A 19,080-nucleotide genomic window follows, 5' to 3' on the forward strand; every position below is an offset into this window, starting at 1 on the left:
ACATCCTAATCTTGACTGACAATGTGTCAACCAAGGCACACATTAACTGCCAAGGTGGGACTCATTTAGGACCTCTGATGCTGGAGGCAGAGCAGCTTGGTTTATGGGCAGAGAGACACCAGGTGTCGCTCAGAGCTGAGCACATTGCAGGTGTGGCCAATGTTGAAGCTGACTGGCTTAGCAGAGCCACCACTGACCATGCAGAGTGGTGTTTGCATCCCAATTTATTTCAGGAGCTGTTGGAGCGCTTTGGATGCCCAGCAGTGGATCTCTTCGCTTCCCAGAACAACACGCAACTCCTGAGATTCTATTCCAGGTTTGCGGTTCCTGGGGCGGTGGGAACAAATGCCTTACGCTGCCCTGGCCATGGGAGCTCCTGTATGCCTTTCCTCTTCTGCCCCTGATCCTGAGTGTCATCCAGAAACTGTTGGTGGAAAGAGCAGAGCTTATCCTGGTAGCCCCTCATTGGCCCAGGAGGCCATGGTTTGCAGACTTAGTAAACCTTTCCATTTCCAGACCTTGGAGGATACCAGAGGACAGAGTGTCGCTCAGCCAGGAGCCAATCTTGCATCCAGAGCCCCAGTGGCTTCATTTGGCTGTCTGGAGATTGAGCGGGGATCTCTGATCCGGGACAATTATTCCTCCAGAGTGATAAGAACTATCCAGGCCTCCAGGAGACCCTCCACCAACCACATCTACAATGCAACCTGGAAAGTTTCAGTGCATGGTGTTGTAAGTATGACATTGTCCCTTCTGGGGCCTCGATTGCCCAGGTGCTGGACTTCTTCCAAGAGGGTCTGGACAAAGGGCTTTCATCTAATACTCTGTGGAGGCAGGTTGCAGCCTTGTCCTCTGTGGAATCTTTGTCTAGACATCCCACAGTCTGCAGGTTTCTGAAGGGGGCTACAAACCTGAGGCCTCCAGTGGTTCATCAATATCCAACATGGGACCTCTCTAAAGTACTGCAGTCACTGACTGAGGTCAATTCCCTTGCAGTTTTGTCTTGTAAGGTAGCCTTTCTGGTAGCGATCACCTCTGCCAGAAGGATTTCGGACCCGGCAGCCTTGTCTGTCAGGAAAGACCTTTGTGTGTTTCACACCAATCGAGTGGTGTTAAGACTAGACCCTTCGTTCATGCCAAAGGTGAACTCGTGGTTCCACAGATCCCAAGAACTAATTTTACCTGACTTTTGTCCGAATCTTGTGCACGTGTTAGAAAAACGATGGCATACTCTAGACATTCGGAGGACATTGAGGATTTTCATCAAGAGGACATCGTCCTTCAGGAGGTCTGAATCCCTCTTTGTTTTCTTTCCTTTCAACCTTCCACCATGGGCTGCAAGGTAACTCGAACGACTGTGGGGAGATGGATAAGACTTTGCATATCTAAGGCCTACCAAACACAGGGACTTGCAGTTCCTCCAAGGATAACAGCGCACTCAACAAGAAGCGCGACAACATCGACAGCGTGGGCCACCCAGGCTTCTCTGGAGAAGATTTGCTGGGTGGCTACCTGGGCCTCTCCTTCTCTGTTCATCAGGCACTATAAGCTGGACTCATTTGCTTCTGCTGAGGCAGCTTTTGGATGGAGGGTTCTGCAAAAGGTCCATTCTGTATAAGGGACTCGGACTGCACTACACCCACCCATAGGACAGCCAGCTTTGGTATGTCCCAATCCTGAATTGCTATCACAATGGAGAAGGGTCGTTGGTCCTAACCTGATACAACCTTTCTCTTTGTGTGGAGATAGCACCACTCTTTCGTGGTGCGTTCCGAATGTAATGGTGTGTATTATACTTATAGGAGAACACGTCAGTCTGTCACTATTCCTTCACCAATTTTTGGGAAGGTCCCTAGCAACAGAGGGAATGTCATCAAAGTTTTGACAGACTTAGTCCAATCACAGGCAGACACTGATCACCCAATCCTAATCCTGAATGCTATCTCCACACAAAGAGAAAGGTCGTATCCGGTTAGGACCAACGACCCTTCTCATAAACACTAATGTTCGCCAATGCAAGACAGGCCTTTAGTTCCTTTCAATCTTATTAAGTAGACAAGACAGGAAACACAATCAGATGAACTAATTCTACTTTATTGTAAAGCCAAATTTTACACTTTTGCAAATCTGAAAGTATAATTCACTGCCTCTTTTACAACCTAAAAAAGTGGCTCTTCTGGTCCTCTTTGTTCCACCAAATATCCAGCTTTGGGCTAGGCTGCCTCTTCTATAATCATTCCCTTGGTATCATTTCTTGGCCCATTCTTCCATGGTCTTTCCCACATAAAATTAGTTTCTTAGATATTATCCTACGGTTATTGCAGATCTCCTGGAATACCTTGCTCTTGTTCTAATTTTGATAGATAGACCAGTCCTGGTAAAGGTTATAATACTGCTACTGGTGCCTCCATTTGTACACTATCCGCTCAAAAGAGGACTAGTTCAGAATAAACTCTTTGAAAATAATTTGTCAGCTTTCTAGCCTGGTGAGCATCAACAACTCTTTTCAGAGGTCCTCAGAAATCTTCTTTGTTACCTGTGCTGTGAAGATCAGGCTTTGACACTGAATACCCAGAATTTTGTTTTTTAAATAAGGCAGGATTTCCCACATTCATACCTGCTATCATCTCATTATTTGAAACACTGGATTCTAACTTCCTCTTCAAATGAACTAATAATCTTAAAGGTTCACACCCTTTTCCATGTACAAATATATGGCTTTGAATCATTTTTTTCAATAAATAAATATAATGTTTGACTTATTTGTCTAATTTGGTTCTCTTTACATAGTTTTAGGACTGTTGTGGAAAACAGATTACATTTTAGGTCATATTTATGCAGAAAGGTTGAAAATTCCAAACAGTTCACAATTTTTAAGTACTCCTGAAACAGGGCCTCACCACAACATGCCATTATTATAAGCTAGTTTGGGAAATAAACAACATTTCCAGGAAGAAGGCAATAACCAATGCCTTCTGTATTAGTATGAAGAATACATACTGTAGATGTGACTATACAAGCACCACAAGCTGGATTTACCTTGAGGAAACTTTTCCCTACTCTTATGGTTGTTGATTTTATTAATTTGTTGCAAATATGTACAGGTAATCTTCAATTTACAACAGTTCATTTAGTGAATTCAAAATTACAATGGCACTGAAAACAATGACTTATGACCATTTTTCACTCTTACGACCATTGCAGCATCCCTACAGTCATGTGATCAAAATTCGGAAACCTGGCAATTGACTCCTATTTATGGTGGCTACAGTATCTCAGGATCATGTAGTCTTCTTTTGTGACCTTCTCACAAGCAAAGGCAAGGAAGAAGCCAAATTCATTTAACAACCAGTTCACTATCTTAACTGCAGTGATTCACTTAGCAACTGTGGCAAGAAAAGTCATAAAATGGATCAAAACTCACTGAACAACTGTCTTGATTAACAATGTACGTTTTGGGCTCAATTGTGATCATAAATTAAGGACTACCTGTATTTTTCAAATAGTCTAAGCAAACAAAGGTTCAATCTAATGCATAATGAATCTTATCTGAAAAGTGAGTTATCTGGAAAAACATGCTAAATCAGAGAGAAAATAGAGGTCATATAAATATTTGCAAATAAATACTATGTTTGCACTCTCAGATCCACTGAAAGACTTTATTTTGCATTTAAACCTGAAGCACTGAAAAGTTGTTCGTATGGTACTAAACTGTAGGCTCAATAATATTTAGAAAATCAGTAAAAGAGAGAAGGAATGAAAGGGAAAGTAAAATAGAACTACCGTCCTTCCTCATTGCTACCGGCTTTATCTAATTTATATCAAAACATAAAATAAATTACTGTTGAATTATCTTCCTATATTGTCAGGTAAGATATGAGATTGCATTGAGTTCCAGTCAATGAATATTAATGGGAGATTAGCAAAATTTGGTTTCAATTTTCATGGCTTCAGTATTGGAAGTTTAGAAATACCAAGCAACTAAGGAAAGAAACAATGCAGAACTGAACTGCTGGTATCTTTTTTATCTGAATTCATATTCAAAAAATAAGCTCAGTAAACATGGAAAATAATGTTTCAAAATATTAGAAATAGCAAACTATGGTTTGTAATTACGGAAATTAACCTCATGTGCTCCTTACCCTTTTCTTTCAGCAAAAGGAAAGAAAACTGAATTAAAACAACAACCTATTAAACCAAATCTAATAAATTACGGTTTTAGCAAATCAAAATTTCCAACCAAAATTAAATTATCATTTTGAACTATAGGGTAAATATGATTAGTACAAGCTAGCAAAGAAGTGTGCCAGGATATAAATGATTTTTTTTCTTAACTTTGGGAATCTTCATCTCTACCGTTACAGATTATCATCCTTGTTGACAGAGCTATACTCTAAATTCACAATAATTGATTATTCCTGATAAGCTGCTATTTTATTTTATTGCTATTATTTAATTTACAACATTTTTTTTAAATTCATGTTTTATTTGCAGTTTTCCTTTCACACCATACATATTTTGTGGACAGTATATTGACTGGGTCAATGTCCTTTTTAAATAATGCTAACAATAATAATACAAATACTGTAAGTATGTATAATATTAATCTTCCAACTTCAACAATGCTATTCTCTATTTATAATTCTTTATCATTATTCCCATTAATTCATTTAAACATAAATAACATTTCTTTGCACCATGTATTTGTTATCCTATTAAATCACTAATATTTAATATTTTAAAAATTACTCATTATTCCAGCATAATTTCAATATCCCAAATGTCTAGAACTACTAATAAGGCCAAATATTAACAAAATTTAATCCATCCTAGGATTATATCTCAAAATCCCTACCATTTCTAATCCTTAAAAGTTTTAAGTTTACAATATATTTTAATATACTGTTAATATTAATAATACAATTAGATTACCTAATCCTAAACTTCCACTTTCTACTCTTAGCTTGTTCTTAATTATAATAAATTATATTATCTGTTAGTATATATGCTACTATTTTTCCTATTTATAGTTTCTACTTTTTCATTTTATTAATATATTTTATCACTATCCATCATCTCTTAACATTTTTGGAATTCCATCATTTGTTGACTTTTTAATCACCTTTTTATTTATTTCTCTTGGAATCTTACAACATTTTAAATATATTTTTATACCCACTGAGTATTCCCTTCGGGTTGCCCTTTGTCTCTTTCTGCTGTATCATTTGAGCACCCATACAACATTTATTTTTTAATGGATGCCAAGGATATTATAAAATTAAATGAGTTTAATTTTTTACAGAACAGTAAAGAGAATATTAAAGAAAATTCAATGGCAGCCTCATCATATTTTGGGATAGGAAAAGAACAAGATTCTAAAGTTCCCTTAATCCTGTGTCTAACTGAATATATAACATTTCTATTTGTATTACGTTGCTATTTTTCTTTTAATTCTCTACTCCACACACAAAAAACCTAAGAAACTGCTTGAATTTGTTAAATCAGGAGAAGTTTTTATGAAAAACGTAATGACTTTAGTACTAATCATTTCTGTAGTAGCCCAGAGACTGAAGCAGGGAAATGACTAAACCACTTAACATAATAATCAAAATCCCCCAAATGCTTCAGGAATTCGATTGTTGTGTATCCTATTCTTACAGAGTTTCAGAAATCACAATATCAATGTTGAGGGGTCCATAGTGCTCTCTGAACTTTACTCTTTTCTTGCAGATGTTTCATTACCAAAGCCAGGTAACATCATCAATGCTAGCAAATTACTCTCAATTCCACAATGGAAAATCACTAATGGATCCTTCAGTCAGATCACAATCCTGTGATGTGTTTTATTTTTGTACTCCCCTTTTCTTGAGTTTCTGATTACCAATTGTTTGAAATATATTTGCTCAAAAGTATACGTATATAAGATAAAATGACCCACACAAACAAACATTCAGAGGCTTATTTTGGAAACAATCAGGATTTTTAATGTTGCATGCATGTTACAGCCTCTTTTCTGGCTAAGAATAAAATAAAACTGTTCCAACTTTATTTTCAATATCAGTGTTTCATGCCTAAGAAGCATGAGACACAAGTTTTAGGGAGTCTTGTAATAATGCATAGTCTCCCAAAGTACCATGTATTTGTACATTAACTGAATAAATATCCATGGACTTAGGCTATCTAAGCAATATTGTTATTTGTTTAATAAGTCCAATTTGGTTTTGAAATTTTGAGTTTTGAAGCTTTAATTTAAATCTGAAAAGTAACAAATATTAAGTTACAACTGTTTGTCAAAAATGAAACTGTTACATCTGACAATTTCTATCTGCCAGAAATAAAAACTGCCAGTTTTCAAGTTTTAATAAGAAAGGCAAATCTTACTAAAATAAAACAGACCCACTTTCCTCCTTTCAGAGTGCATAGGAATTCTGCCCACATGCTTACCAGGACAGTAGGCATCAAGATCCAGTTTTGGTGTTGAATTGAGTGTTGGTGAGCCAAGCTCAGATTCTGGAATTCGAGGGCTCTCAACAAATTTGGCTTTCCTTAATGGAGCTTAAGAGAAAAATAGAAAGAAAGGAAATGAATGTAAATGAATGTGAATGTACAGTAATGGCATATGAAATCAGTTAACAGTATCAAGCCAAGATGCACTTTTTATTTATTTTTTTATGCCTAAAGGAGGAACTAGCCATTTTATAGAAAAAATATGGTCTACATTAACAAATGTAAACTGCTGCATGTCTCTCACAATTTCTCAAAACATCTATGCAGGGGTGGGATTCAAATTTGTAACAACTGGTTCTATGGGTGTGGCTTAGGTGGTGGACGTGGCTTGGTGGTCATGTGACTGGGTGGACGTGGCTTGGTGGTCATGTTATTGGCTGGGTGTGGCCAACTCAATATCACTCACATCGAGGCACACATCTCCTCGCCTGGCCTCTCATGACTGTGGGGATGCTGCAACAGTCGTAAGTGTGAAAAATGGTAATAAGTTACTTTTTTCAGTGCCATTGTAACTTTGAATGGTCACTCCACACAAGAAAGTACCAGCAAAGGAGGGAAAAAACCTCCAGAGAAGTTCCTGAGACAAGAAATCTAGTCCTGCCAAGAATGTAATAAGGGTTAACGGAGAGGCAGTTTCTGTAAGCAACACCAGAATGTTTCCTTCCTGCCTTCCTTACAGGATGAGGCCAGTAATTTCTTCTAACAACCAGTTCTCCAAACTGCTTAGAATATTAACAACCAGTTCTAGAGAATAGGTGTGAACTGGTAGAATCCCACCCCTGCATCTATGTAAAGAATTATTTACATTTATTATGTTCAATGAGCTTTCATTGTTAATATGTGCCAGAATTTCATTATATAAATGGTGCATTTTGTAGATCTATGCTTTCTTTGGATCAATTATGCAAATCACACATACACACACGCACACACACACATATAATTGGTCCAAAGTGTGTCTGTGTGTTATTTGCATAACTGGTGTGAATGTATTTTTTCTATTTCTTACCCCCCATTTTCCTCAGACATAGCTAATGGAATCTTTCCTGAGATGCAGTGGGACCTAGAAAATCTAATTTTCATTATGTTAATACCATCATCTCTTGGTACAAATCCTACCTGACTATAATTATACCATCTAATCCAAATTCCACATCACAAAATGCATACAGACTTGTGCCTGCACAACTCCTAAAAATGTAAGATCTAAAGTTGACAGAATATAAATAGTAATAAGCAATAGTACTTAGAATTATATACTGTTTCATAGTGCTTTACAGCCCTCTCCAAGCAGTTACAGAGTATTGCCTCAAACAATCTGAGTCCTCATTTTACCGACCTCAGAAGGATGGAAGGTTGAGACAACCTTGAGCCATCAGGATTGAACCCCTGGCAATCAGCCTGCACTACTGCATTCTAACTACATGGCTTTGAAGTAATCTTCAACTTATGACCACAAATGAGCCCAAAATTTCCATTGCTAGGCAAGTCTGTTAAGTGAGTTTTGCCCCATAAGTGTAAAAAAAGTTATAAATCACTTTTTTCAGTGCTGTTGTAATGTTGAACAGTTACAAAACAAATGGTTCTAAGGATTACCTGTAATCTCTTTTTCATTTCTTTCTATTACTCCTTTTTTTCTTCCTGATATATGCTATTCTTATTTTATTATCCTTTTCCTTTCCTTGCCAACTCACTGGACAAAGAGAGACATGGAAAAATTGACTTTTGATTTTGCTGAGGTTTAAACTGCTTATTTAAAACTATGTTGTAAAAATCCTAGAACTGCATGTTTCCCAATTTTAAATATGTATAGAACTGCAGCCAAAAGTTGCAGCAAAATAAATAGAAAAGTTGCCAGAAAAAGATGAGTAATTTTGCTTGTTTCTTACATGTAAATCGATTAGAGATAACACTGGATTTAGTATTTTTCTATCACTTTTATTGTCCCACACCTTTTCTTGAGTGTTTCTCTGTTGCCCGTTGCTGTACATTATTGCTGTTTTTATCGCTGACGTATGTTGTTATTTTTCCTATTTTTAAAATATTTTATAAAGTCATTAATTTTTTTCATAGAAGGATAAATCCATGGATATTATCTAAGCATATGAAAAAAAAAGTGGAAAAAAGTGAATTTAAAAGAAAAATGCGATCACACTATAATACTTTTAAGTAGAGATAAATATCCATTCTTTAATATTTTTCTGTTAATGCAGGCATTCCTGTAATAGATTCCTAAAACAATGATGCAGCTCATATTGTACCAAATTAGAACTGTTCTATATACTGCAGAGATTTGCAGCAGATTGTAACCAATTATCCTTTCATATTTTCAGGAAACAAGAGAATAATATGTCCATCTCTAGCAAGAGGAACAGATAAATTCCTTAAAGTAACAAGGAGATGACCTATTTATTTATTCATGCTCAATTGATTTAATATTACTGCCCATCTCAGAGACATAACTTTGGGCAGCTTACAATAAAAATAGAAACTAAATAAAATATATACAGTACAAAAAATAAAAGCACATAGCAGCTCAAGCAGAAGACCCTCCAGAACAGCCCCCAGATCTCTTTAAAACTTAGTCCTATTAGTCGCTGAGGGCAGATCAACATAACAGATCTAGTGATGGAGGGTGGTGACAGTGAATTGCTGGATTACCAGAGAGTGATATGACTGTGAAAGGAAAGAAGTTTTCAGCTTTCCCAAGTCCAGAACTTCTTGCTACTTTTCTGACAGATAAATCAGGTCAGTCATATGACCACTCTTATGCACTGAGCCTGTATAACTTGAGACAAGTTTATGGCTGCCATGGTAGCCATGAACTTCCAAGCCACCTCTGATTCTACACTCTGAGAAGGAATAGTCCATAAATCTGAAAATCTCCCTTGCCAGTCTGTCACAGAATCAAGGAGCTCAGACAGAAAGATTGCTACACAGCAAGCAGACTGAAATATGTGACCACAATAACAACAGTCTCAGCTGAACTCTATAACACTTTCTAAATTAGCTAAGGGAGAACTTGAGAAATGGATGGTGTATAAATTTTAGTAAGTAAATAAACAGCACTTGAACTGGCAAATTGCAATCAAGATTGGTTTTTTTCCTTATATTGCTCCCCAATTCAGATATTATTGTTCATAAAATCACCCATGATACTGCCAAGTCATTCATTATAAACAGTCTAGAACTTTAAAAATAATAAAAAACAGTAATTAATTTTAGTTCAAAAAACCTAACTTGAGAATATATAAAATCCTAAATAAATTTCAATAATGTTTCAAAATATTTAAATGTTTATGGTTGATTTGTGCAGTTGACCTTATTTTTGGTTGCTTGTTTTAGACAATGGGAAGGTGGCAGTGGAGCACAGTTTGGAAAGACTCCATCGACTGTTTATCAGAAGATAAACTTGGGGGTCTCATTCAGGTGAACAGAAGCCCCCCTTTTTAATACATTCAAATATCCTCAGGTTGTTTGCATTGTAAGTGTGAGGAAGCTGAAAGGAATGAATAGAAGTTATTATCCCTCACAAGCATTTAGTTTATCAGACTTGGACAAAATACTGATGGGAAAGAAGTTGGCTGGAATTTAGAGGCGCTACAGTATATAGCAGCTTATTATTCAGCTCCTCTTAGCATCTCAGATTGTCATTCCAGCCTAGCTGACTTCCCAGGCTTGTGATGGTAAATTTTTAGAAAAATAATTATTTGGGGGGAGGGGGGGGAATCACTAAGCAATATGCTGGGGAGAAAATGATAAATGGGAACAATTGTCACCATTAGCATTTTTCAACCTGCAATCCTCCAGAGGTGTAAGAATACAGTTCTCCTGCTCTCTCCAAAGCACATTACCCATCCTGGAAATTGGTTCTCCTTGCTTTTAGAGCACTTGCAGGGTAAAGCTACCAAATGCAAGCTACCAATCAAAAGGTAGAACTCTTCCAAGAAAGGACTAATTGCCTATTTAAAATTAATGATGATTGGATAGGCAGCGTTATTTTTCTTATTTTTATATTTCTCTTACAAAGTGACTTGCTGATAAAAAGAACCACTTGGCTTTTCACAGGCTGCAAGTGTTTTAAATAAAATAGATACTAGCTTTCTATCATAAATATCCAATAGGGTGATTATCCCGTTCCCCCCAGATCATTGTAAAATGAGGAAGTGGTCTAATAAAGTCAATCTGACTGAAATTTCCTCTTTTGTAACAGCTTTTCTAGCTTCCCAGTTACTTCTTTCTTTCCTTTCTCCAGTTTTACTCTCATATTTCTCTCAAGTACAGCTCCCTGTTCCACCCTATTATCCTCTTTTTCCAGTCAGGAATAAGAAAGAAATTGGGGGTGCTAAGGCCTGTATGCTTGTGCTCGTGTATCAGTGGTGTGAGCACTAATATGTGAGCCGGTTCAGTGTGAGCATATGCTTTGTGCACGCACGCCAAACGTATGCTTTGCCCACGTGCAGCATTTGCAACTCACCTTCTGCTGCAAGCCCTGTGTGTAAAACAGCTGACGCGTGGCAATCAGCTTTGCTGAACAAAACAGCTGAGGTTGAAAAACAGGAAATAAAGGTCAGTATAGAGCCAGGGCAGGTGGGAGGACCCAGCTGCTGATCGTCAGAGAGAACTAGCTCTCTCTCACAGACGATTGTCAGAGCTGCTGACAGTTCGGCCGAACTTAGCCGAAATGGTAGAATATCACCACTGTCATGTATATGAGAGAAGTTTCTGCATGTAAGATCTGTAGGTGGATATAGATGGAGATCAATGTTATAAATGGGGGCATCCTATTTTTCCAGGTAAGTAATTTAAATTAGTTATTACATTCAGAACTTCGTTATTTATTTTTGTGCCGGCTCTTCCTTTTCTTCAAATATAGGTACTGGGAGAGATATGGATATTAACAGCAGCCATAGCAAACTACTGTAGCAAAATGATAACCGTGTAATAATTTAATCATCCAAAAGCCACCTGTATTGTATGTCATGGCACTTAATGCACATGCCATCATCATATTCTCCCCACAAATATTCCTCATGTTTATCACCGCCAAGTATGATAAATGCGAAGTCAGGAGGGATTGTTTTTCAGTTTAGTTGGTTCTTTGGGACAATCTTTCAATGGAAATCAGGCTGATGTCCCTGATTGTATTCAGGCAGATGTTAAAGATCAAGTTGTTCTGGAAAGCATTTTAATTTATTTTGGGTCATTTTTTTGTGTATTTATTGCTTTTTCCTGAGTTGTTTTTTAATATTCTCACATATGTTTTTATTTTTAGATTTACCATGGGTATTGTAAATTATCCTACTGACGGTACTCATGTTTAACCCCCAAGAATTGGGCTGCTTGCAATGTGATACAAATGCAATAAATAAATTGCAAGGAAGAGGAAAAAAGCTAGATGTTGCACAGGGAGTTTCCGTTTAATCATGCTTATCATGATCATAGTCTTCTGAGGGCAATTACCTTTTTATATTCAGAATATCTGAAGTGATGCCACTTTATGTTCTGGAATCAATATTATTCATTATTAATGATACTGAATGGACAAATGCACACCCTCATAATAAGGGGAATGAATTTTAGGTACAGCAGCTAATATAGAGAAATTTCCAAAACTACCCTCTTTCCTCCATCACTTATCCCACTTTTTTTCTAGCCTGTATATAATTTGCACTGATGTATTTTAGTAGCTGGAGATTGATAGCTAGGCCTTACAGTCTAATTTTCCAGTTGAAACATATGGCATTCCACACTGTGACTCACCCCTCCCCCCCAAAAAATGAATCACAAATGTCTGAGCAATCTCATGAAAACAACTCATTATCTGTAAAAGAGACCATTACTTTTATTGTTGTGATGGTTCTGATAAAAAAATCATGGTAAAATGATGTCACAACCAATAGCTCCATTTTCCAAGGGGGCGGGGGGGGGTGTAGCACGGGATATGTTGCCACCTTCGCTACTCAACTTTTCTTCCTGGAATTTTATTGGTGCGTCTTAACAGGTTGGACACAGCCATAGAGCCTTCCCCAATCTCATGCTGTTATATTTTAGAAACCTCAACTGCAACAAGGCTACCAATCCTCCTGATCTCCACCATGCGTCTATTCCAGAGTCATTGGGTCATCCCTGTGTTTTTGTTTTGCTGTGACTTACTGAGTCTTAGCCACTAAAAGTGACTGTGATGGCAAACCTATGGTACATGTGCCGGAAGTAGCACACAGAGCCATCTCTCTGGGCACACAGATGTTGCCATTTGCTCTTCCTGGGAAGTTAAGCTTCCAGGTTCCGGTGTGCACATGCTCGCCAGCCAGCTGGCCTTTGTGCACGCATATGGACCAGAAACTGGAGGACCAGGTGGCTGGCACACATGCGCATGCCGGAACCTGGAAGCTTAAGCTTTCCAGCATGCACATGCACACCAGAGAACTGCTCTTCTGATTTATGGCGCTACTGCACACACACACGTTCCCATTTCAGCACTCAGTGCCGAAAAGATTCGCCAACACTGGTCTAAGTCTTGGAGGCAACTACGATATCCCTATAACTGGGAAAGAAAAACCACTTGCAAGTGAGAGGGAGATGGGGCACAACATTCCCCGGTATAATAAACATAAAGATGGAAAGTTCTGTATCTCCTGAAATATTCATAATGCTTTGGCACATTGTGGCTTGTTTTGTTTTGGCAGCCAGTTCAGTGAAGCTAGCTACTGGTTCATAAACTATGGTTTAGGATTTGATTGTTATTAAATCAGCTGAGCATTTTTTTTTTTTGGATTTGGGTTTTGTGTAATACATGGACTGAATCATAAGTAAACTTTAAACATTGCATATCATGGATTGCATTTCATTTGGCTCTTCATGTTATGTCAATCATAGCAGCTGCTAAACCTATAGATCCAGTTTATATACCATGTATTATGTAAACTGGTTTAATAATTGTTTTGCTATCTCATTCCCTTATCTAGTCAAAGGTGAAATCCAGAGGCTAGGATAATTTTTATTTATTTTTTATTTATATAAACTAAGGGCTATCTTATTCTAAATGTAGTGTTATTTTGGGCCAGTCAAGTAATTTTAAATTCTAGTTTTCAATTTTTAAATCTATTTTTTCAACTAAACAATTGAACGAAGTTTATTTATTTTACTTTTTAAAAAAATTTTAAATTCTTAATGATCTAAGATGAAAAAAGAAATCATGGGGAAAAAACAGACGCTTAAAACAGCTAATGATGAATTTTTCAAGATAGAAAACAAAGGGTCAAGAATTTTTGTAAGCTATTGTAAACTGACACTTCACGACAAGGAAAATGATATTTTTTTAAAAAAAATGGTTTTTTTTACAAAAACAATAGAAATACACACTGACATTATAATGATTTACAAAATATGTCATATGTTAGAGCTTATACCCACAGAAGACCCAAACTATATATGCATCAAATATAAATTATATGAATTATTAGAAGAAGAAAATAAAGGGTCTACTAGCAACTCTAGCCACTCTGAAACTCAATGAACAAATGAGAATCCCCAACCTAAGCAAGAAGATTACACCAAAATTCAATACAATAGGGAGCAAACAGCTTCTTTAAAAAAATGATCCCATATATGAACCTAAAGAAGAAAACTGATACACCCAAACTGAACACAACAGGGAAAAAACAGCTTCTGTTAAAAAATGACCCTAAATACATGACCTAAAGAGGAAGACTGATAGAAATATGTCACTTTTAGAAGAAAACAGCAACCAAGAACCAAGCCCCTACTATTTACCCTAGCCCACTTCAATGAATCCTCTTTCGAACTAAATAATCACTTTCACAGCCCTTCCCTCCCCTGGAAGAAAATATGTAGACACCTATAGTCATTAATAGTTTCTAAAAAAGAGACATAACTCAGCATTCCTGTAACAGGAAGAATAGCACCCCAAATTTCCCTAGGGGGAAAAGGGTGAATATTAGTGATAGATTAAATTTTGTAGGGGAACAGAAACTATAGTCTGCAGACCAAACGCTCAATCTAGGGAGATATGTTGTCTCCCTGGAGCAAAAACCAAAAATGTAACTGAGAACCTTACTGAAATAATCTACCCCATGAATTTCTACCCCTTTCTTCTCTTATACTGGGGAGTAGTCACACAACAATGAATCTAAAATCAATAACAAGAGATTACAAACAGCTAGGGAAGAAAGTTAAAGAGTTGGGAGTATAAGTGGTGTTTTCATGTATTCTTTCAACAAAAGGCCAAAATCCCATGAGAGACCAAAGGATTTTAGAAATGAATCACTGCCTTAAAATTTATATTGTCAAGAGGACTTTGGTTTCCAACACCATGATCTGCATTACCTACATGAAGGGTTACTGGCAAGAGATGGACTGAACCTCATAAGAACTTGAAAGAATATATCTGGAAAACAATTGTCCCATCTTATCAGTAGGGCTTTAAACTAAAATTAAGAGGGGAGAGAGAGGCCAATCTTCAAGATCTTTAGAACCTAATTCCAAGCAAAAAACATTAGATAACCAATCTTATAAGAAGGTAGGGAACAAAGGGGGAGGAGGAGGGGGGGGAGGAGGAGGAGGAAGAAGATAGAAAGAAAGGAAGGAAGGAAGGAAGGAAGGAAGGAAAGGAAAGGAAAGGAAAGGAAAGGAAAGGAAAGAAAGAAAGAAAGAAAGAAAGAAAGAAAGAAAGAAAGAAAGAAAGAAAGAAAGAAAAATACAATGAAGTAGAGAGTGATGAAAAGGATGGAAAACCCAGTTACAAAGTAGGAGATATAAGAAATATACCCAAGATCCATAAAGGACTCAAAGGCCTATACACAAGCTCTCAAAGTTTAGGGAACAAATGGTGAATTTGAATAAAGGTAGTTATGCCATTACTGAAACAAAACCAAGGATGAAAATTTTCTAGAATCCATATGGGTCAATGTAAAAGGGGTGGAAATGACATTGCTATAGGTGTATACACTACAGGCCACCCAAACAAGCAGAACAAATTGATGAACTTTTTGCTAAACAATTAACAAAATGAATATAGGAAATATACCACAGTAGTAACTGGGGATTTTAACTACCCTGATATCAACTGGGAGACAAACTCTGCAGCTAGTGAGAGATAAAACAGATTCCTAACTAACGAAGCTAACAACTTTGTCATCCAAAAGGTAGAGGATGGAATTAGAGGAAAAGCTATACTGGACCTAATTCTTATTAAAAGAGAAGAAGTGATAGAGTGAGTTGAAATTGCTGGAACTTTGGGTAAGAGTGACCACGTCATATTGGAACTCAATACAATGCAAATGCAAGCAATAGAACATAATCCAGCCAGTTTAAAGTTTAAAACAACTGATTTTAACTTACTCAAATAGAGCCTAAGAAAAATTCCTGCCCTCTGCAGCTAAATTCAGAATTTAAGAGCAGTCTCTAAGTTGTTGTACTGCATATGTTTCTGATTTCTGGAGAAATCTCAGATATACAAGGCCTAAGGAGCTTTGGCCTCAATATTTGTTTTCTTGCCTGCACAACTGAACTCTAATAACGAAGCCCTTCTCCTGATGACTCTTTGCTTCAAGCTCTTGATTATATAATATTTCATGGAAATATAATACCTGACTAGTAATCAGATATTCTTATACCCCTATGTTGGGAAGCAATTATCACCATTGTTTGCTATCTGTATCTTAACTCCCTATTATTTCACCCCAGTTCTGAACCACATGGATAGAGAAATCTTGCCTTGTGACCTTGGAATCTGAAAATTTGACGCCTGATGACAATGGCAAATGAAGCTTCCATAGTGTCCAGCAAGTAATAATTTAGCCAAACCAAAAGTTTCCCTCACCATAAACTAGAAATCTGTTGTAAAGTATGTAAAGTAGTGTGTGTGTGTGTGGGGGGAAATGCTCTATAAAAGCTTTACCAAGATTTAGTTACTTTGATCAGCATTCCCCGACCTTTCCAGGTTGGTGGCCGGCACAGGGGTGGGGCATGGGTGGGGGAATGCTTTTGTATCAGGAGCACACACACACATGCAACTTCATTTGTGTGAACAGTAGGCAGGGCTATGAGCAGGACTACAAGCACCAGCCTATCGCTCACGCAGCCCAGTTGTGAATTGGCCACAGCAAGACAGTGGACCATGGCTCACAGGCTGGGGAACCATGACCTCGATGTTTCTCTTTTTTTTCCAGGAGATCAAAGTGGTGTAAATTAATTGCATATTTATTTCTGTAAAACCAATTACAGGTAATCCTCGACTTATAATCACAATTGTGCCCAAAGTTTCAGTTGCTAAGTGAGATATTTGTTAAGTTAGTTTTGTTCCATTTTATAACCTTTCTTGCCACAGTTGTTAAGTGAATCACTGCAGTGAAGTTAATAACATGGCTGTTAAATGAATCTGACTCCCCCATTGATTTTGCTTGTCAAAAAGTCACAAAAGATGATCACATGAACCTGGAACACTGCAACTGTCATAAGTTTGAGTTAGTTGCCAAGTCGCTCAATTTTGATCACATGACCATGGAGATGCTGCAATGATCGTAAGTGTGAAAAATGGTTATAAGTCACTTTTTTAAAATGCCTTTGTAATTTCAAGTGGTCACTAAATGAACTGTTACTAAGTTGAGGACTACCTGTACTGTTTTGGAGTAAAAGCCTTGTTAGATTGTTTATAGTAATGTGTATGTGCGAAGACCACTTCTGCCTAATTCTCATGTCTGTTCTCAAGGAAAAGCATATTTGTAAACATGTACGGTTCTTAGAGATGGTGATCAGCATCTGGGGAGAGTGGCATATAGCACCAAGTTAAAGTAACTAAAAAATGAAAACAGAATAAAGTTCATCAGAATTAAATTCAGATATGATGATATGGTCTTAAGAAAACTGGATTGACAAAACTGTTGTTGCTTTTAAAAAGTAAAGGGGCCAAATATATATTTTTTTCTGGGAAAGGTAACTTTTATATGAATTAGAAGAACCGCAAGAGTTTGCAATATTTCTTTTATAAAGATGTCTCAACTTGTAGTCCGTAATGGAATTAATCTACATAAAGGGAAATAAACAGTTGGGTATCCCAAGGTTCTGTCTTAGGCCCAGTACTCTTCAATATCTTCATAAATGATTTAGATGAGGGAATAGACAGGGAACTCATCAGATTTTCAGGTGACAATAAATTGGCAGGAATACTCAACAATCCAGAAGACAGGATCTCGACAGACTTGAACACTAGGTCCTACCTAACAAAATGAAATTCAATGGAGAGAAAATAAGGTTTTATACTAACGCAAAAAAACCCAAATATACATGTAGAGATTATGAGAAACATAGCTCAATAGGAGTAACTGCAAAAGGGATCTTGTAGTTCTAGTGGACAATTAAATATGAGCCAGCAGTGTGCTGCAGCTGCCAAAAAAGCCAATTCAATCCTAGGTTGCATTAACAGAGGGATAGTATAGCAATAGCACTGAGACTTATATACTGCTTCATAGTGCTTTACAGTCCTCTCTAAGCAGTTTACAGAATTAGCATATTGTCCACAACAATATGGATCCTCATTTTACCAACTTGGAAGGATGGATGGCTGAAAAATCAACCCTGAGTCGCTCAGAATCGAGTAGTGAGTTAGCCTGCACTACTACATTCTAACCATTGTGCCACCAAGGGCAAACCAAGAATCAAAATCATGTGAAGTATTAGCACTACTTTATAATGTTTGGTAAGACCACACTCGGAATACTGCATCCATATTATGGAAATGAGGTTGAGACTCTGGAAAGAGTGCAAAGAAGAGCTTTGGCATTAATGCTTGAGGCATAAACTTGGTTTACAATGATGCTGAATGGTTTGTTTCATTCTGTTACTTTTTAGATTGAATCGATTTCCCTAACAACACTACTTTAGCTACTATAGATATTGAAAAATTATACATATATAGGTATCCTCCACAAAAATGAACATAAAGCCATCAAAATATAACCTCTAATGCCACTTTTCAGTGCCCTTGTTGAATGTCATTATCCTTAATATTTTTCTCCATAAATTTAGTTGCTGCAGTATTCTGTTATAATCAATAGAGAGGGCACAAACAGGTGAAGCTCTATGAGACATATTGAATAAGAGGTTAAAGATTAGGATTTCAGAAAGCTCTGCGAATTACATTATTTTTGGGGTGGGGGATCAGGAGTCTGAACAAACTCTGAGATGTTTTTATAAAAGCATAAGCTTTTGTAAAATGCCAAGACAGCATACCCTACCACCAGTGTATTTATTACTTATCCACAACTATTTAATCTTAGTAATAACATGTATCTACTATACTAATCAATGGTTGAGCTATAGGTGCACAGATCACTCCTCAAGATGCCATCATCTTCATCATTGATGTGGTTTTCTCAATTCTTGCTCTCTGAAGCTTATCCTTTACCTCAGTAACGGTAAATTTATGAAACTTCATTATCTGGACTCTTAGAAATGAATCTCTCCATCATACTTTGACAGCTTCCATTTCACTATTAACTTCAATCTAGGCCTGTTTACAAATTAAATCCACTTGATCTTTGATGTCATGAT

At 37.0% G+C, this 19,080-nt stretch overlaps 1 protein-coding gene across 6 annotated transcripts in view; it reads right to left on the reverse strand.

Annotated features, from left to right (window-relative positions):
* TANC2 (tetratricopeptide repeat, ankyrin repeat and coiled-coil containing 2) overlaps positions 1–19,080 on the reverse strand; it is a 343,732-nt gene that overhangs the window by 139,358 nt on the left and 185,294 nt on the right. For 4 of the 6 annotated variants that reach the window (XM_087917322.1, XM_087917324.1, XM_026717339.2 and 1 more), the window contains one exon: positions 6,445–6,555. The exons of the other annotated variants lie outside the window; for them this stretch is intronic. In XM_087917322.1, coding sequence (XP_087773448.1) covers positions 6,445–6,555 — 111 coding nt within the window. The remainder of the gene's footprint in view (positions 1–6,444; positions 6,556–19,080) is intronic. 6 annotated transcript variants of the gene reach the window in all.

This window comes from Pseudonaja textilis, chromosome Z (assembly GCF_049901715.1).
Source record: "Pseudonaja textilis isolate UNSWEBS1 chromosome Z, rPseTex1.2, whole genome shotgun sequence".
Taxonomy (NCBI): domain Eukaryota; kingdom Metazoa; phylum Chordata; class Lepidosauria; order Squamata; family Elapidae; genus Pseudonaja; species Pseudonaja textilis.